Source organism: Pleurodeles waltl, chromosome 4_2 (genome assembly GCF_031143425.1).
Source record: "Pleurodeles waltl isolate 20211129_DDA chromosome 4_2, aPleWal1.hap1.20221129, whole genome shotgun sequence".
Classification (NCBI taxonomy): Eukaryota; Metazoa; Chordata; class Amphibia; order Caudata; family Salamandridae; genus Pleurodeles; species Pleurodeles waltl.
This window is the reverse complement of record NC_090443.1, coordinates 48,143,734-48,164,108: the sequence shown is the minus strand read 5'-3', so window position 1 is coordinate 48,164,108 and position 20,375 is coordinate 48,143,734. Positions and strand designations below refer to the sequence as shown.

The window sequence follows — 20,375 nt, the reverse complement described above, 5'->3', positions numbered from 1 at the left end:
TGAGTGTGCCCTTGGTGTAATGGGCAGTTGTTTTGCTTTAAGGTAGCAGATTTGGATGCATTTAACTATCCATCTGGCTATACCTTGTTTTGATATTGGGTTTCCTGCATGAGGTTTTTGGAATGCAATAAATAGTTGTTTAGTCTTTCTGATGTTTTTCGTTCTGTCAATGTAGTACATTAATGCTCTTTTGACATCTAATGTATGTAGTGCCCTCTCAGCTACGGAATGTGGCTGTGGGAAGAACACTGGTAGTTCCACTGTTTGATTTAGGTGGAACGGTGAAATAACCTTTGGTAAAAATTTAGGATTAGTGTAGGAAGTTGGCTCTGTATGTGCTATTTCAAAGTAAGGAATAGCATGCACAGAGTCCAAGGGTTCCCCTTAGAGGTAAAATAGTGGTAAAAAGAGATAATACTAATGCTCTATTTTGTGGTAGTGTGGTCGAGCAGTAGGCTTATCCAAGGAGTAGTGTTAAGCATTTGTTGTACATACACATAGACAATAAATGAGGTACACACACTCAGAGACAAATCCAGCCAATAGGTTTTGTTATAGAAAAATATCTTTTCTTAGTTTATTTTAAGAACCACAGGTTCAAATTTAACATGTAATATCTTGTTTGAAAGGTATTGCAGGTAAGTACATTAGGAACTTTGAATCATTTCAATTGCATGTATACTTTTCAAGTTATTCACAAATAGCTATTTCAAAAGTGGACACTTAGTGCAATTTTCACAGTTCCTGGGGGAGGTAAGTTTTTGTTAGTTTTACCAGGTAAGTAAGACACTTACAGGGTTCAGTTCTTGGTCCAAGGTAGCCCCCCGTTGGAGGTTCGGAGCAACCCCAAAGTTACCACACCAGCAGCTCAGGGCCGGTCAGGTGCAGAGTTCAAAGTGGTGCCCAAAACGCATAGGCTTCAATGGAGAGAAGGGGGTGCCCCGGTTCCAGTCTGCCAGCAGGTAAGTACCCGCGTCTTCGGAGGGCAGACCAGGGGGGTTTTGTAGGGCACCGGGGGGGACACAAGCCCACACAGAAATTTCACCCTCAGCAGCGCGGGGGCGGCCGGGTGCAGTGTTAGAACAGGCGTCGGGTTCGCAATGGAAGTCAATGAGAGATCAAGGGATCTCTTCAGCGCTGCAGGCAGGCAAGGGGGGGCTTCCTCGGGGAAACCTCCACTTGGGCAAGGGAGAGGGACTCCTGGGGGTCACTTCTGCAGTGAAAGTCCGGTCCTTCAGGTCCTGGGGGCTGCGGGTGCAGGGTCTTTTCCAGGCGTCGGGACTTAGGTTTCAGAGAGTCGCGGTCAGGGGAAGCCTCGGGATTCCCTCTGCAGGCGGCGCTGTGGGGGCTCAGGGGGGACAGGTTTTGGTACTCGCAGTCGTAGAGTAGTCCGGGGGTCCTCCCTGAGGTGTTGGTTCTCCACCAGCCGAGTCGGGGTCGCCGGGTGCAGTGTTGCAAGTCTCACGCTTCTTGCGGGGAGATTGCAGGGTTCTTTAAAGCTGCTCCTTTGGATAAAGTTGCAGTCTTTTTGGAGCAGGTCCGCTGTCCTCGGGAGTTTCTTGTCGTTGTCGAAGCAGGCCAGTCCGCAGAGGATTCAGAGGTCGCTGGTCCCTTTGGAAGGCGTCGCTGGAGCAGAGTTCTTTGGAAGGCAGGAGACAGGCCGGTGAGTTTCTGGAGCCAAGGCAGTTGTTGTCTTCTGGTCTTCCTCTGCAGGGGTTTTCAGCTAGGCAGTCCTTCTTCTTGTTGTTGTTGCAGGAATCTAATTTTCTAGGGTTCAGGGTAGCCCTTAAATACTAAATTTAAGGGTGTGTTTAGGTCTGGGGGGTTAGTAGCCAATGGCTACTAGCCCTGAGGGTGGGTACACCCTCTTTGTGCCTCCTCCCAAGGGGAGGGGGTCACAATCCTAACCCTATTGGGGGAATCCTCCAGCTGCAAGATGGAGGATTTCTAAAAGTTAGAGTCACCTCAGCTCAGGACACCTTAGGGGCTGTCCTGACTGGCCAGTGACTCCTCCTTGTTATTCTCATTATTTTCTCCGGCCTTGCCGCCAAAAGTGGGGGCCGGAGGGGGCGGGCAACTCCACTAGCTGGAGTGTCCTGCGGTGCTATGACAAAGGGGTGAGCCTTTGAGGCTCACCGCCAGGTGTTACAGCTCCTGCCTGGGGGAGGTGTTAGCATCTCCACCCAGTGCAGGCTTTGTTACTGGCCTCAGAGTGACAAAGGCACTCTCCCCATGGGGCCAGCAACATGTCTCTAGTGTGGCAGGCTGCTGGAACTAGTCAGCCTACACAGACAGTCGGTTAAGTTTCAGGGGGCACCTCTAAGGTGCCCTCTGGGGTGTATTTTGCAATAAAATGTACACTGGCATCAGTGTGCATTTATTGTGCTGAGAAGTTTGATACCAAACTTCTTAGTTTTCAGTGTAGCCATTATGGTGCTGTGGAGTTCGTGCAAAACAGACTCCCAGACCATATACTCTTATGGCTACCCTGCACTTACAATGTCTAAGGTTTTGTTTAGACACTGTAGGGGTACCATGCTCATGCACTGGTACCCTCACCTATGGCATAGTGCACCCTGCCTTAGGGCTGTAAGGCCTGCTAGAGGGGTGGCTGACCTATACTTGCATAGGCAGTGAGAGGCTGGCATGGCACCCTGAGGGGAGTGCCATGTCGACTTACTCGTTTTGTTCTCACTAGCACACACAAGCTGGCAAGCAGTGTGTCTGTGCTGAGTGAGAGGTCTCCAGGGTGGCATAAGACATGCTGCAGCCCTTAGAGACCTTCCTTGGCATCAGGGCCCTTGGTACTAGAAGTACCAGTTACAAGGGACTTATCTGGATGCCAGGGTCTGCCAATTGTGGATACAAAAGTACAGGTTAGGGAAAGAACACTGGTGCTGGGGCCTGGTTAGCAGGCCTCAGCACACTTTCAATTGTAAACATAGCATCAGCAAAGGCAAAAAGTCAGGGGGCAACCATGCCAAGGAGGCATTTCCTTACACAACCCCCCCCCCCCCCCAAACGAAAGAGGATGAGACTAGCCTTTCCCAAGAGAGTCTTCATTTTCTAAGTGGAAGAACCTGGAAAGGCCATCTGCATTGGCATGGGCAGTCCCAGGTCTGTGTTCCACTATAAAGTCCATTCCCTGTAGGGAGATGGACCACCTCAACAGTTTTGGATTTTCACCTTTCATTTGCATCAGCCATTTGAGAGGTCTGTGGTCAGTTTGAACTAGGATGTGAGTCCCAAAGAGGTATGGTCTCAGCTTCTTCAGGGACCAAACCACAGCAAAGGCCTCCCTCTCAATGGCACTCCAACGCTGCTCCCTGGGGAGTAACCTCCTGCTAATGAAAGCAACAGGCTGGTCAAGGCCATCATCATTTGTTTGGGACAAAACTGCCCCTATCCCATGTTCAGAGGCATCTGTCTGCACAATGAACTGCTTAGAATAATCTGGAGCTTTTAGAACTGGTGCTGAGCACATTGCTTGTTTCAGGGTGTCAAAGGCCTGTTGGCATTCTACAGTCCAGTTCACTTTCTTGGGAATTTTCTTGGAGGTGAGTTCAGTGAGGGCTGTCACAATGGATCCATATCCCTTCACAAACCTCCTGTAATACCCAGTCAAGCCAAGGAATGCCCTGACTTGAGTCTGGGTTTTTGGAGCTACCCAGTCCAGAATAGTCTGGATCTTGGGTTGGAGGGGCTGAACTTGGCCTCCACCTACAAGGTGGCCCAAGTAAACCACAGTTCCCTGCCCTATCTGGCATTTGGATGCCTTGATAGAGAGGCCTGCAGATTGCAGAGCCTTCAAAACCTTCTTCAGGTGGACCAGGTGATCCTGCCAGGTGGAGCTAAAGACAGCAATATCATCAAGATAAGCTGTGCTAAAGGACTCCAAACCAGCAAGGACTTGATTCACCAACCTTTGGAAGGTGGCAGGGGCATTCTTTAAACCAAAGGGCATAACAGTAAACTGATAATGCCCATCAGGTGTGGAGAATGCTGTTTTCTCTTTTGCTCCAGGTGCCATTTTTATTTGCCAGTACCCTGCTGTCAAGTCAAAGGTACTTAAGAATTTGGCAGCACCTAATTTGTCTATGAGCTCATCAGCTCTAGGAATTGGATGGGCGTCTGTCTTGGTGACAGAGTTGAGCCCTCTGTAGTCCACACAAAACCTCATCTCTTTCTTTCCATCCTTGGTGTGAGGTTTGGGGACTAAGACCACTGGGCTAGCCCAGGGGCTGTCAGAGCGCTCAATTACTCCCAATTCCAGCATCTTGTGGACTTCCACCTTGATGCTTTCCTTAACATGGTCAGACTGTCTAAAAATTTTGTTTTTGACAGGCATGCTGTCTCCTGTGTCCACATCATGGGTACACAGGTGTGTCTGACCAGGGGTTAGGGAGAAGAGTTCAGGAAACTGTTGTAGGACTCTCCTACAATCAGCTTGCTGTTGGCCAGAGAGGGTGTCTGAGTAGATCACTCCATCTACTGAGCCATCTTTTGGGTCTGATGACAGAAGATCAGGAAGAGGTTCACTCTCTGCCTCCTGATCCTCATCTGTTACCATCAACAGATTTACATCAGCCCTGTCATGGAAGAGCTTAAGGCGGTTCACATGGATCACCCTCTTGGGGCTCCTGCTTGTGCCCAGGTCCACCAGGTAGGTGACCTGACTCTTCCTTTCTAGCACTGGGTAAGGGCCACTCCATTTGTCCTGAAGTGCCCTGGGAGCCACAGGCTCCAGAACCCAGACTTTCTGCCCTGGTTGGAACTCAACCATTGCAGCCTTTTGGTCATACCAAAACTTCTGGAGCTGTTGGCTGGCCTCAAGGTTTTTGCTTGCCTTTTCCATGTACTCTGCCATTCTAGAACGAAGGCCAAGTACATAGTCCACTATGTCCTGTTTAAGCTCATGAAGAGGTCTCTCCCAGCCTTCTTTAACAAGAGCAAGTGGTCCCCTTACAGGGTGACCAAACAGAAGTTCAAAGGGTGAGAATCCTACTCCCTTCTGTGGCACCTCTCTGTAAGCGAAAAGCAGACATGGCAAGAGGACATCCCATCTCCTTTTGAGCTTTTCTGGGAGCCCCATGATCATGCCTTTTAATGTCTTGTTGAATCTCTCAACTAAGCCATTAGTTTGTGGATGGTATGGTGTAGTGAATTTGTAAGTCACTCCACACTCATTCCACATGTGTTTTAGGTATGCTGACATGAAGTTGGTACCTCTGTCAGACACCACCTCCTTAGGAAAACCCACTCTGGTAAAGATACCAATGAGGGCCTTGGCTACTGCAGGGGCAGTAGTCGACCTAAGGGTAATAGCTTCAGGATACCTAGTAGCATGATCCACTACTACTAGGATGTACATATGTCCTGAGGCTGTGGGAGGTTCTAGTGGACCAACTATGTCCACACCCACTCTTTCAAAGGGGACCCCCACCACTGGAAGTGGAATGAGGGGGGCCTTTGGGTGCCCACCTGTCTTACCACTGGATTGACAGGTGGGGCAGGAGAGGCAAAACTCCTTAACCTTCTGGGACATATTGGGCCAGTAGAAGTGGTTGACTAACCTCTCCCACGTCTTGGTTTGTCCCAAATGCCCAGCAAGGGGAATATCATGGGCTAAGGTCAGAATAAACTCTCTGAACGACTGAGGCACTACCACTCTCCTAGTGGCACCAGGTTTGGGGTCTCTGGCCTCAGTGTACAGGAGTCCATCTTCCCAATAGACCCTATGTGTTCCATTTTTCTTGCCCTTGGACTCTTCAGCAGCTTGCTGCCTAAGGCCTTCAAGAGAGGGACAGGTTTCTTGTCCCTTACACAGCTCCTCCCTTGAGGGTCCCCCTGGGCCTAAGAGCTCAACCTGATAAGGTTCAAGCTCCAAAGGCTCAGTTCCCTCAGAGGGCAGAACATCTTCCTGAGAAGAGAGGTTCTCTTTTTCTGACTGTGTTGCAGTTGGTTTCCCAACTGACTTTCCTTTTCTCTTGGTAGGCTGGGCCTTTCTTCCAGACTCCAGCTCTACTTTTTCACCCTGTGCCTTGCATTGTGCTCTTGTTTTTACACACACCAGTTCAGGGATACCCAGCATGGCTGCATGGGTTTTTAGTTCTACCTCAGCCCATGCTGAGGACTCCAGGTCATTTCCAAGCAGACAGTCTACTGGGATGTTTGAGGAGACCACCACCTGTTTCAGGCCATTGACCCCTCCCCATTCTAAAGTTACCATTGCCATGGGATGTGCTTTAGTCTGATTGTCAGCGTTGGTGACTGTATAGGTTTTTCCAGTCAGGTATTGGCCAGGGGAAACCAGTTTCTCTGTCACCATGGTGACACTGGCACCTGTATCCCTCAGGCCTTCTACACTTGTCCCATTAATAAAGAGCTGCTGCCTGTATTTTTGCATGTTAGGCGGCCAGGCAGCTAGTGTGGCTAAATCCACCCCACCCTCAGAGACTAGAGTAGCTTCAGTGTGGACCCTGATTTGCTCTGGGCACACTGTTGATCCCACTTGGAGACTAGCCATTCCAGTGTTACCTGGATTGGAGTTTGGAGTGGAACCTTTCTTGGGACAGGCCTTGTCTCCAGTTTGGTGTCCAGGCTGATTACAGCTACGACACCAGGCCTTTTTGGGATCAAAGTTTTTACCCTTGTACCCAGGATTGTTTTGTGAAGAGGCTCTGGGCCCACCCTCCTGTGCAGGTTTTTGGGGGCCTGTAGAAGACTCTTTACTATTTTTTATTTTTGGCTGTCTCACCACCTTTCCCCTGGGGAGGTTTTGTGACCCCTTTCTTTTGGTCACCCCCTGTGGAAGTTTTGGACACCCTTGTCTTGACCCAATGGTCCGCCTTCTTTCCCAATTCTTGGGGAGAAATTGGTCCTAGGTCTACCAGATGCTGATGCAGTTTATCATTGAAACAATTACTTAACAGGTGTTCTTTCACAAATAAATTGTACAGCCCATCATAATTACTTACACCACTGCCTTGAATCCAACCATCTAGTGTTTTTACTGAGTAGTCTACAAAGTCAACCCAGGTCTGGCTCGAGGATTTTTGAGCCCCCCTGAATCTAATCCTATACTCCTCAGTGGAGAATCCAAAGCCCTCAATCAGGGTACCCTTCATGAGGTCATAAGATTCTGCATCCTTTCCAGCGAGTGTGAGGAGTCTATCCCTACACTTCCCTGTGAACATTTCCCAAAGGAGAGCACCCCAGTGAGATCTGTTCACTTTTCTGGTTACACAAGCCCTCTCAAAAGCTGTGAACCATTTGGTGATGTCATCACCATCTTCATATTTAGTTACAATCCCTTTAGGGATTTTCAACATGTCAGGAGAATCTCTGACCCTATTTATGTTGCTGCCACCATTGATGGGTCCTAGGCCCATCTCTTGCCTTTCCCTTTCTATGGCTAGGATCTGTCTTTCCAAAGCCAATCTTTTGGCCATCCTGGCTAGCTGGATGTCCTCTTCACTGGAGTTATCCTCAGTGATTTCAGAGTTGTTGGCCCCTCCTGTGAGGGGACCAGCATCTCTGACTATTATTTGTGGAGTCAGGGCTTGAGAGGCCCTGTTCTCCCTAAATAGGACTGGTAGGGGGGAATTTTCCTCCAAGTCACTATCTTCATCCTCTGTGTTGCCATCCTCAGAGGGGTTGGCCTTTTCAAACTCTGCCAACAGCTCCTGGAGCTGTAGTTTGGAAGGTCTGGGGCCCATTACTATTTTCTTTATTTTACAGAGTGACCTTAGCTTCCTCATCTTAAGATGGAGGTAAGGTGTGGTGTCGAGTTCCACCACATTCATCTCTGCACTAGACATTATGCTTCTAAAAGTTGGAATATTTTTTAAGAATCTAAACTGGTTCTAGAATCTAATTCAAACTTTTACAAACTTTTAAACTCTAAAAGAAATGCTAACAGGGACTAACACAAGGCCCTAGCAGGACTTTAAAGAATTTAGAAAACTTTTCAAATTGCAAAAATCAATTTCTAATGACAATTTTGGAATTGGTCGTGTGATCAGGTATTGGCTGAGTAGTCCAGCAAATGCAAAGTCTTGTACCCCACCGCTGATCCACCAATGTAGGAAGTTGGCTCTGTATGTGCTATTTCAAAGTAAGGAATAGCATGCACAGAGTCCAAGGGTTCCCCTTAGAGGTAAAATAGTGGTAAAAAGAGATAATACTAATGCTCTATTTTGTGGTAGTGTGGTCGAGCAGTAGGCTTATCCAAGGAGTAGTGTTAAGCATTTGTTGTACATACACATAGACAATAAATGAGGTACACACACTCAGAGACAAATCCAGCCAATAGGTTTTGTTATAGAAAAATATCTTTTCTTAGTTTATTTTAAGAACCACAGGTTCAAATTTAACATGTAATATCTTGTTTGAAAGGTATTGCAGGTAAGTACATTAGGAACTTTGAATCATTTCAATTGCATGTATACTTTTCAAGTTATTCACAAATAGCTATTTCAAAAGTGGACACTTAGTGCAATTTTCACAGTTCCTGGGGGAGGTAAGTTTTTGTTAGTTTTACCAGGTAAGTAAGACACTTACAGGGTTCAGTTCTTGGTCCAAGGTAGCCCCCCGTTGGAGGTTCGGAGCAACCCCAAAGTTACCACACCAGCAGCTCAGGGCCGGTCAGGTGCAGAGTTCAAAGTGGTGCCCAAAACGCATAGGCTTCAATGGAGAGAAGGGGGTGCCCCGGTTCCAGTCTGCCAGCAGGTAAGTACCCGCGTCTTCGGAGGGCAGACCAGGGGGGTTTTGTAGGGCACCGGGGGGGACACAAGCCCACACAGAAATTTCACCCTCAGCAGCGCGGGGGCGGCCGGGTGCAGTGTTAGAACAGGCGTCGGGTTCGCAATGGAAGTCAATGAGAGATCAAGGGATCTCTTCAGCGCTGCAGGCAGGCAAGGGGGGGCTTCCTCGGGGAAACCTCCACTTGGGCAAGGGAGAGGGACTCCTGGGGGTCACTTCTGCAGTGAAAGTCCGGTCCTTCAGGTCCTGGGGGCTGCGGGTGCAGGGTCTTTTCCAGGCGTCGGGACTTAGGTTTCAGAGAGTTGCGGTCAGGGGAAGCCTCGGGATTCCCTCTGCAGGCGGCGCTGTGGGGGCTCAGGGGGGACAGGTTTTGGTACTCACAGTTGTAGAGTAGTCCGGGGGTCCTCCCTGAGGTGTTGGTTCTCCACCAGCCGAGTCGGGGTCGCCGGGTGCAGTGTTGCAAGTCTCACGCTTCTTGCGGGGAGATTGCAGGGTTCTTTAAAGCTGCTCCTTTGGATAAAGTTGCAGTCTTTTTGGAGCAGGTCCGCTGTCCTCGGGAGTTTCTTGTCGTTGTCGAAGCAGGGCAGTCCTCAGAGGATTCAGAGGTCGCTGGTCCCTTTGGAAGGCGTCGCTGGAGCAGAGTTCTTTGGAAGGCAGGAGACAGGCCGGTGAGTTTCTGGAGCCAAGGCAGTTGTTGTCTTCTGGTCTTCCTCTGCAGGGGTTTTCAGCTAGGCAGTCCTTCTTCTTGTTGTTGCAGGAATCTAATTTTCTAGGGTTCAGGGTAGCCCTTAAATACTAAATTTAAGGGCGTGTTTAGGTCTGGGGGGTTAGTAGCCAATGGCTACTAGCCCTGAGGGTGGGTACACCCTCTTTGTGCCTCCTCCCAAGGGGAGGGGGTCACAATCCTAACCCTATTGGGGGAATCCTCCATCTGCAAGATGGAGGATTTCTAAAAGTTAGAGTCACCTCAGCTCAGGACACCTTAGGGGCTGTCCTGACTGGCCAGTGACTCCTCCTTGTTATTCTCATTATTTTCTCCGGCCTTGCCGCCAAAAGTGGGGGCCGGGGCCGGAGGGGGCGGGCAACTCCACTAGCTTGAGTGTCCTGCGGTGCTGTGACAAAGGGGTGAGCCTTTGAGGCTCACCGCCAGGTGTTACAGCTCCTGCCTGGGGGAGGTGTTAGCATCTCCACCCAGTGCAGGCTTTGTTACTGGCCTCAGAGTGACAAAGGCACTCTCCCCATGGGGCCAGCAACATGTCTCTAGTGTGGCAGGCTGCTGGAACTAGTCAGCCTACACAGACAGTCGGTTAAGTTTCAGGGGGCACCTCTAAGGTGCCCTCTGGGGTGTATTTTGCAATAAAATGTACACTGGCATCAGTGTGCATTTATTGTGCTGAGAAGTTTGATACCAAACTTCTTAGTTTTCAGTGTAGTGCTGTGGAGTTCGTGCAAAACAGACCCCCAGACCATATACTCTTATGGCTACCCTGCACTTACAATGTCTAAGGTTTTGTTTAGACACTGTAGGGGTACCATGCTCATGCACTGGTACCCTCACCTATGGTATAGTGCACCCTGCCTTAGGGCTGTAAGGCCTGCTAGAGGGGTGGCTGACCTATACTTGCATAGGCAGTGAGAGGCTGGCATGGCACCCTGAGGGGAGTGCCATGTCGACTTACTCGTTTTGTTCTCACTAGCACACACAAGCTGGCAAGCAGTGTGTCTGTGCTGAGTGAGAGGTCCCCAGGGTGGCATAAGACATGCTGCAGCCCTTAGAGACCTTCCTTGGCATCAGGGCCCTTGGTACTAGAAGTACCAGTTACAAGGGACTTATCTGGATGCCAGGGTCTGCCAATTGTGGATACAAAAGTACAGGTTAGGGAAAGAACACTGGTGCTGGGGCCTGGTTAGCAGGCCTCAGCACACTTTCAATTGTAAACATAGCATCAGCAAAGGCAAAAAGTCAGGGGGCAACCATGCCAAGGAGGCATTTCCTTACAATTAGTCCTTAGGACGACTTTATTTTTGTGTAGTTGTATAAAAGGTTCTTGTATTGTAAACGCCTGAATTTCGCTTACTCTTCTTAGAGATGTAATGGCGATGAGAAATGCAACCTTCCAGGTTAGGAACTGTATTTCGCAAGAGTGCATGGGTTCAAAAGGTGGACCCATGAGTCTTGTTAAGACAACATTTAAGTTCCATGAAGGAACAGGTGGTGTTCTTGGTTGTATAATTCTTTTAAGGCCTTCGATGAATGCTTTAATGACTGGTATCCTATATAGGGAAGTTGAATAGGTAGTCTGCAGGTATGCAGATATTGCCGCAAGGTGTATTTTAATAGAAGAGAAGGCTAGGTTAGATTTTTGTAAGTGAAGCAAGTAACCCACTACATCCTTTGGAGTTGCGTGTAAAGGTTGGATCTGATTATGATGGCAGTAGCAGACAAACCTCTTCCATTTACTTGCATAGCAGTGCCTAGTGGACGGCCTTCTGGCTTGCTTTATGACTTCCATACATTCTTGGGTAAGTTGTAAGTGTCCGAATTCTAGGATTTCAGGAGCCAGATTGCTAGATTCAGCGATGCTGGATCTGGATGTCTGATCTGTTGGTTGTGTTGTGTTAACAGATCCGGCCTGTTGGGCAATTTGATGTGGGGTACTACTGATAGGTCTAGCAGTATTGTGTACCAGGGTTGCCTTGCCCAAGTTGGTGGTATTAAAATGAGTTTGAGTTTGTTTTGACTCAATTTGTTTACCAGATAAGGAAGGAGAGGGAGAGGAGGAAAAGCGTAGGCAAATATCCCTGACCAGTTCATCCATAGGGCATTGCCTTGGGACTGCCTGTGTGGGTATCTGGATGCGAAGTTTTGGCATTTTGCGTTCTCTCTTGTTGCAAACAAGTCTATTTGAGGTGTTCCCCAGAGTCTGAAGTAAGTGTTTAGAATTTGGGGGTGAATTTCCCATTCGTGGACTTGTTGGTGATCTCGAGAGAGATTGTCTGCAAGTTGATTCTGGATCCCTGGAATAAACTGCGCTATTAGGCGAATGTGGTTGTGAATTGCCCATCGCCATATCTTCTGTGCTAGAAGGCTCAACTGCGTTGAGTGTGTCCCCCCCTGTTTGTTTAGATAATACATTGTTGTCATGTTGTCTGTTTTGACAAGAATGTATTTGTGAGTTATAATTGGTTGGAAAGCCCTTAATGCTTGAAAAACTGCTAGCATTTCTAGGTGATTTATATGCAGTTTTGTTTGATGTACGTTCCATTGTCCTTGTATGCTGTGTTGATCGAGGTGTGCTCCCCACCCTGTCATGGAAGCATCTGTTGTTATTACGTATTGTGGCACTGGGTCTTGGAATGGCCGCCCTTTGTTTAAATTTATACTGTTCCACCATAGAAGCGAGAGGTAAGTTTGGCGGTCTATCAACACCAGATCTAGAAGGTGACCCTGTGCTTGTGACCATTGTGATGCTAGGCACTGTTGTAAGGGCCTCATGTGTAGTCTTGCGTTCGGGACAATGGCTATGCATGAAGACATCATGCCTAGGAGTTGTAATATCATCTATGCTTGTATTGTTTGTGTTGGATACATGCGTTGTATGATCTTGTTGAAATTTTGAATTCTTTGTGGACTTGGAGTGGCTACTCCTTTTGTTGTGTCTATTATGGCTCCCAGGTATTGTTGTACTTTGCACGGCAAAATGTTGGATTTTGCAAAGTTGACGGTGAAACCTAGTTTGTAGAGGGTTTGTATGATTTGATTTGTGTGTTGTAAGCACTTTGTTAGTGAATTGGTTTTGATTAGCCAGTCGTCTAGATACGGGAATACATGTATTTGCTGCCTTCTGATGTGTGCAGCCACTACTGCTAGACATTTTGTAAAGACTCTTGGTGCGGTTGTTAAACCAAAAGGCAATACTTTGAATTGGTAATGCATTCCTTTGAATACGAACCGTAGGTATTTTCTGTGAGATTGATGTATTGGTATATGGAAATACGCGTCTTTGAGGTCTAAGGTTGTCATGTAGTCCTGTAGTTTTAGCAATGGTAACACCTCTTGTAGCGTGACCATGTGAAAGTGGTCTGATTTGATGTAGGTGTTTAGTATTCTGAGGTCTAGGATTGGTCTCAGTGTTTTGTCCTTTTTTGGTATTAAGAAGTACAGTGAATAGACTCCTGTGTTTGTTTGTGTGTTTGGTACTAATTCAATTGCATTCTTTTGCAATAGTGCTTGAACTTCTATTTCCAGAAGTTCGGAATGTTGTTTTGATAAATTCTGTGCTTTTGGTGGTATGTTTGGAGGGAATTGTAGGAATTCTATGCAATAACCATGTTGGATAATTGCTAAGACCCAAGTGTCTGTAGTTATTTCCTTCCATGCTTTGTAATAATGACCTATTCTTCCCCCCACTGGTGTTGTGTGGAGGGGGTGAGTGACATCTGAGTCACTGCTTGGTTGTAGGGGTTTTGGGGCTTTGAAATTTTCCTCTATTCCTAGGGAATTGCCCTCCTCTGTATTGGCCCCGAAAGCCTCCCTGGTAGCTGGACGGTGTTGCCTGCGAGGTGCTGGCTTGTGTGGCCTGACCCCGAAACCCCCCTCTAAAGGGTGTCTTGCGGAAGGTGCTGTAGGTTCCTCTGCTCTGCGGGGAGTAGAGTGCGCCCATGGCTTTAGCAGGGTCAGTGTCTTTTTTAAGTTTTTCGATTGCCGTGTCCACTTCTGGTCCGAACAGTTGTTTTTCGTTGAATGGCATATTGAGCACTGCCTGCTGTATCTCTGGTTTGAACCCAGACGTTCTTAGCCATGCGTGCCTTCTAATGGTCACAGATGTATTAATTGTTCTTGCAGCTGTGTCTGCTGCGTCCATAGAAGATCGTATCTGGTTATTTGATATGTTCTGTCCTTCCTCAACCACCTGCTTTGCCCTTTTTTGTAGTTCCTTGGGTAGATGCTCGATGAGGTGTTGCATCTCATCCCAATGGGCTCTGTCATAGCGCGCAAGTAGTGCTTGAGAGTTAGCGATGCGCCACTGGTTTGCAGCTTGTACTGCGACTCTTTTCCCAGCTGCATCGAACTTGCGGCTCTCTTTATCTGGGGGTGGTGCATCCCCAGATGTGTGGGAGTTGGCTCTTTTCCGAGCTGCTCCTACTACGACGGAATCTGGTGGCAGCTGTGTGGTGATGAAAACAGGGTCTGTAGGAGGTGCCTTATATTTCTTTTCCACCCTTGGCGTTATTGCCCTACTTTTGACCGGCTCCTTGAAGATTTCCTTTGCGTGCCGAAGCATACCTGGCAGCATAGGCAGGCTTTGGTAGGAGCTGTGGGTGGAGGAGAGGGTGTTGAATAAAAAGTCATCCTCGACTTGTTCTGAGTGGAGGTTTACGTTGTGGAATTGTGCTGCTCTAGCCACCACTTGAGAATATGCTGTGCTGTCTTCTGGTGGTGAGGGCTTTGTTGGATATGCCTCCGGACTGTTGTCCGACACTGGGGCGTCATATAAGTCCCAAGCGTCTTGATCCTGGTCACCTTGGCTCATGGTGGTGTGAGCCGGGGAATGTGACGGAGTTTGCGTTGGTGAGACGTTAATTACAGGTGGAGGAGAGGGTGGCGGAGTCACCTTTTTCACCATTTTTGTTTGTGGCGCCTGGTCTGTTTGAAACTCCAGTCTCCTTTTTCTCTTAACAGGGGGAAGGGTGCTTATTTTTCCTGTTCCCTGCTGTATGAAAATACGTTTTTGCGTATGGTCCACTTCGGTGGATTGCAGCTCTTCCTCAAACCTAGGCTTTCGCATCTGAGAGGACAGTGATTGCTCCTCTGTATAAGAGCCTGGACCTGGGTCGATTACGGGTTGTTTCGGCACCGAAACCCTGCCTGTATCTTTTTTCGGCTCCGAGGTGGCTTTTTTCTTTTTGGAGTCGAAACCTCTCAGCGTCGATCTTCGTCGGTGCCGCTGTCTCGGCGTCGAGACGTTTCTACACCGCTATCTCGGTGTCGTTGCTTTTCCCCAGCACTTTCTCGATCCCGAGAAGGCTGCGTGCCAGTGTCTCGACCGGAGTCGGACGATCTCGGCACTGTTTGGGCCTTTTTCGGTGCCGATGGTCGGTCACCGAAGTTATGGGTGGAGCCATGGCCTGATGGCAGTGGCGTCCCCTGGGCCTTGTCACTTTTCTTATGTGTTGTTTTCGACGTCTTACTCACGGCTCTTTGATCGTCGAATTCCTCGGAGTCCGATTCGTGGATCGAAAAGGTTTCTTCTTCCTCTTGTTCCTCGAACTCTCGGTGCGCTGTCGGCGTGGACGCCATCTGAAGTCTCCTGGCTCGACGGTCACGGAGTGTCTTTCGGGACCGGAACGCGTGACAGGCCTCGCAAGTCTCCTCACTGTGCTCAGGTGACAGGCACAGGTTACAGACCAAATGTTGGTCTGTATACGGGTATTTGATGTGGCATTTGGGACAAAAACGGAACGGGGTCCGTTCCATCGGCGTTGTTCGACACGCGGTCGTGCCGACCAGGCCCCAACGGGGGATCGAAAACTACCCCGAAGGGCACCGGAGCGCGTCGATCTTCGATGCGGTGTTGCATCTAACTACGCCGATCCCGAACGCAACAATACCGACGAAAATCTTCCGATATTTACTAACTTTCCGTTCCGAAACTCGGAGCGACAGGAACACGTCCGAACCCGATGGCGGAAAGAAAACAATCGAAGATGGAGTCGACGCCCATGCGCAATGGAGACAGAAGGAGGAGTCACTCGGTCCCGTGACTCGAAAGACTTCTTCGAAGAAAAACAACTTGTAACACTCCGACCCAACACCAGATGGCGAGCTATGCAGAACATGTGTATCTACAGCGACAGATGCCATCGAACCTTTGTTTAGGACAGTTATTAGTCAATATTTGAGGTGATAACCCACCCCCATCCACCAGGTAGTACATGGCACCAAATAAAGGAATAAGGTGCTATTATAAGATTAAGGAGATGATTGAGGACTTTTAGATTTTCTAAGCTTTTGTCACAAAGTAATACAATCTACACAGTCAAAAACTGTTGAAAATCTATACATGGGGCGTAAACCGGCATCTTAAGTAACACCACGTAATTCCTGAAGATCAGTTGGAGAGCTGTGATATTATCTAAGGGTTAAACTGTTACCTTTAAAGCCAGCCTGCTCCAATGGTATATTAGCATCCACCCAAATCTATTGGAGGATTTAAGAGGCTTTTAGTAAGAAGTGTCCCTATAGAATCAAGGAGCGTTATTTGCCTATAATTATTAGGAATGACAGTTGAACCCTTCCTATGTAGCAGTAAAATGCTACCCCTCGATGAGGATGGAACTGATCTGTACCCACTACAATAATTAAACAGAGCTGTCAAATAACCTGACCAGAGGTCTACTTCCGATTTTATAGTATCAAATCAGGATTTGATCTAGACCCCCGGCTCCAGCGTGATGTATAATATCCTTAATCTGAGCCCTTAAGGGGACTTTAAATCTCCTCCTTCAAAGAGGTGACTGCCACAGAGGATACATCCTCAACTGGATGGGTAGCAGAGGAGAAATTTAGGATATACGAAGACCACTCACTGCTTGAAATTGGACTGATTTGGGGGCTAATAATAATCCCCATTGATTTGTTAATTATGTGCCAGAAACTTCTGGAATCTTTATTCACGGCAGCTTTCTATCCCAATCTTGTAAGTATGCTTTTTTCTTTCTTTTTTTTTTTTAATTGTGGCTTTCCATCCTGTGCGCCTTCTTTTTAGTAAGTTTATCCTTTTCTTTCTTTCCCTTGAGATGATAACTAAATTTATTTACCCAAAAGGCCCCTTGAGAAGGAGAGTTCGTAACTGCCAGGAACAGCACATCCTTCTAAAACGTAGCCACAGAAATAAAAGGTCTATAAACGTTAAGCTGTAGAGTATTTTTTAATATGGCTTAACTTTTATTTATTTGAGGTATTCCAATGCACTTTCCCTGCTTCAAGATGCATTAGATCGTCCTTAAAATTCCAAAGCAATGACTCCACTAGAGCTAACTTAATATTAAAATAGATTAATTCAGGATCTCACCAGGAAGAGTCTAATATCTGAAACAGCAAACTCAACATGGGAAAAGAAGCAAGAAGGTAATCAATCAATCAATGAGATCGTCAGCCGGTTCTTCCATTTACAATTAGATAGCTATTGTCTCTACATGCCCCTAGGAGACGTTTACCTTTCTTATCTACTCTACAATAAGTAGGGAGGATAGGACTTAGTATATTTTGATCTTCCTCCCTAGCTGTACCAGAAAACAGGTTAGTGGCATAATGGGTGATTTTTGTGTTAAAGTACCCCACAATTTTACAGATTTACAATATTCTCTCTTTCTACAATTTGTAAAATTAAGTGAAAGCAAGAGCTAACGAGGAAATCATAAATTGGGCTAGAAAGGAGCTAGAGGTTGTTCAGTAAATACTGATCAGGCTTCGCTTCACATAGAGACCATAAATCTAGCTGCATCGAAGATTTACCCCTTCACCAGACCACGGTGAAGCATCTTGAACTTGGTGCTTGTTCAGGAAGTATTGGCCCTTTATCAGCCCCTTTTCTTCCTCTTGGTGATGAATAGTTATTCACCCTATTCTTGAAGGAGAGTCAGACCTAACCCGTGCAACCAGTAGATGACAAAGAACTACTCAGCCCACCCAGCCCAGGATTTATGCAGGCAAATGGAGAGAAGCCTCTGGGGAACTCTAATGAGGATTACAGGGCTCAGCACAACTGTGTTATATTGGGACAGAATTGAATGCTGGGAGACCGGCCACTGCAGGATATCTAATAAAGGGCCATGACACTTGTGGGGGTCAACCAAGAATTGAAAACGCCACTTTGAGGTCATTAGAGAAAAGGCTGCTAATGACATGCAACACCATCACACATTTAAGGTTGCTACTTTGTTACCATGCCACACCTGTGTTCATGAAAGCTGCATTCAAATTTGCAGGGAATCACCGATTATGTATTAATATTTTGCACAAATAAATAAAAAGAACTCCTGTCAAGACGGCTATTCAGTGCAGTGGCTGTCTGGTTATCACCTGGAGGTGAATTTGTTCAGCAAATTTGAGAGAGTGTCAGCCTGCCAGCAAAAATAACTTTCATATTCTTGAAGCGATGAACATTTTACAATAGTCAATCCCAGAACCCTCCTGAACCACTTGTAAATGAGACAGCACCCGAAATGAACCTTATTTTCTGATCACCAAAACTTGCTATTACTTCAGTGATAAGGGTGGGTTGGGTTTGTTTGGTTTCAAATAACGTTCTATGTAAATTATGAATGAACCTAATAATGCACCAATATGACATGCATTTCTACTTAAGTTACCTATATAGGGAGCAATGCAAAAAGCAGATAGTAAGCACCAAAATACTGGTTCTTTACAAAGGCTGTAACACAATTGTTTTTCTGGCACTTTTGTAACTGATGTTATCACCAAAAATAATACTACCTTTTTTGACAACCCCAGGAAAAAGAAAACCTGAGTTGGCAACAAAGGGACTGAAGTTTATACCCTAAAAATTTGAAACTGATCTCTGTAGCAGATACACTAACAATGAGATACATAACTGTGCTGTAGTATGGGATGTCTACTAGTGTGTTGCAGTGGAGGCCATGATCCTTTGAAGTACACAGCCTTGGTGGATGTAAGCTCTAATATCCACATGCGAATGAAAGCCTCACCACCAAGGATGTACAGCATAGCAGGCTTGCCTAAGGTGACAACACTGTCTAACCTCCTACTCCTAAACTACGTCCAGTACCCACAGCCCTCCTTGTGTTTCATATTGCTAATACCCTTACTAACCGTGGGTTGATACTTCTCACAGTTTTCACACCATGCTTGCGTGTTCTGCTCAAGGCAGATGCTGCGCTTCAGAACCTCTGCAAACTCGTAATCTCGGACGACTTTATCTGAGAGCAAGAAAAGAAGGAGTAACACATTTAATCAAGGAAAGGGACTCAAGCTTGTTTACTCAAAGGTTGATGAGTAGGATGAACAGGATCAGGTGAAAAAAGTCAAAACTTTAATTAAGATGGTGCTGACAGAAGATGGGAATAGTGGGATAAGGGAGTGGTCACATTTTAAAAAAGTGTGAACTGAAATTATTAGTGAAGACATGCTTTGGCTCATAAGGTCTAGATGAAACCGCTTTACCTGTCTGTAGGCAGACTTGTGATTTCAAAAACAGAAAACATACATAATAAGAGTGGCCTTTACACAGAACTTTGCTAATCACCGATGGCTTTATTCTTTATTTCAGTTGTCTACTCTTGATTGAATGGCTTCCCTTCCTAATCTTCTATTAGCTCTACCAGGAGCATTCCAGTCCCAGTGTTCTGAATCAATGAGTTGTATGCTTCTACAGCACACCTGAGGAACGATTTTTAGGCATAGCCTACCAGATCGCACAAGCTGTCTGCTTGGAAAATATCTACTGTAGGCCTACAGCACACCATTACCATTGAAAGGCTTTGCTACTAATGTGCTTGCTTTCTAGGTAAGGGTTTTCCTAATACATCTTGCTCCATCTTGTGACTGTCCCTTCCCTGGGGGATTGTTTCTTTCCCATCCTTTGACCGACTTGTAACCTTTCACTATTCAATTTAAGGGACTTGTGTCTTTTTTTTTGCTCACGCACTCCATGAAAGGAGTTTATAGATCCTTTCCTCGTGTGCTTCCATACTCTTTCAAATATCTTTCCTGTGTTCCAGGTTGCTGTTTTCCCTGTGTTGCAAGCTCTCGCATGTGCGCTTCACGCACTGCCCTTAGTGGTGCTCACGTGTGTGTGTGTTCCTCTCCCAGTTGCCTCTACCCACCTGCTTCTCCAATGACCCTCACCACATCATCTTCTTTATCTTTTTGTTATTTTATGTTTTGGGAGGACAAGCAGCAAATTCCTGCAGGTCCCTCTGCTCTAAAAAGAGGGCAGGGGCAAAGGGGTGGGGGTGTTGCAGAGGGCAAGGTATCTCAGAGGGAAGTAGTAAGGGAAAGTCAGGGAGCAGAAGCAAGGGAGGGTTAGGGAGCAGAACAAGGAGATACTCTGCCATGAAGTGGATGTGGTGGTGAAGTGCTCAATGCCAGATTGTATGAGCCAGCAGGAAAAGGAAGATCGAGTGGCTGTCCCCTGCTTTTGTAAGTAGTACATGGCAGTTATTTTGTCTGTCCTGACTGCAGGAAAGTACCTTCATTTTGGCATGGTTACACCCACTTTTTGCCTGTTGTCAGTGCTTTGACTGGTTTCACTGGGATCCTGCTAACCAGGACCCCAGTGATTGTGTGCTCTATTTAAATGTGGTTGCTTAGGACTTTGAACAACCCACAATTGGCATAATAGTGCCCCCATGCAAGTCCTAGTATATGGCACTTCGGTACCCAGGGCATTGGGGCACTAGGGGTTCCCCATGGGCTGCAGCATGTATTGTGCCACCCAGGGGAGCCCATGCAAAATGGGCCTGCAGGCCTGCCGTTGCAGCCTGCATGAAAAGGTGCATGCACCCTTTCATTACAGGTCACTGCACCAGGTCACTAAGTCACCCCTATGGCAGGCCCTCCTACCTCA

At 47.1% G+C, this 20,375-nt stretch overlaps 1 protein-coding gene across 6 annotated transcripts in view; it reads right to left on the bottom strand.

Annotated features, from left to right (window-relative positions):
- Nucleotides 1-20,375, bottom strand: part of PAN2 (poly(A) specific ribonuclease subunit PAN2) — a 415,349-nt gene that overhangs the window by 171,657 nt on the left and 223,317 nt on the right. For all 6 annotated transcript variants that reach the window (XM_069230608.1, XM_069230605.1, XM_069230604.1 and 3 more), the window contains one exon: nucleotides 18,620-18,726. In XM_069230608.1, coding sequence (XP_069086709.1) covers nucleotides 18,620-18,726 — 107 coding nt within the window. The remainder of the gene's footprint in view (nucleotides 1-18,619; nucleotides 18,727-20,375) is intronic.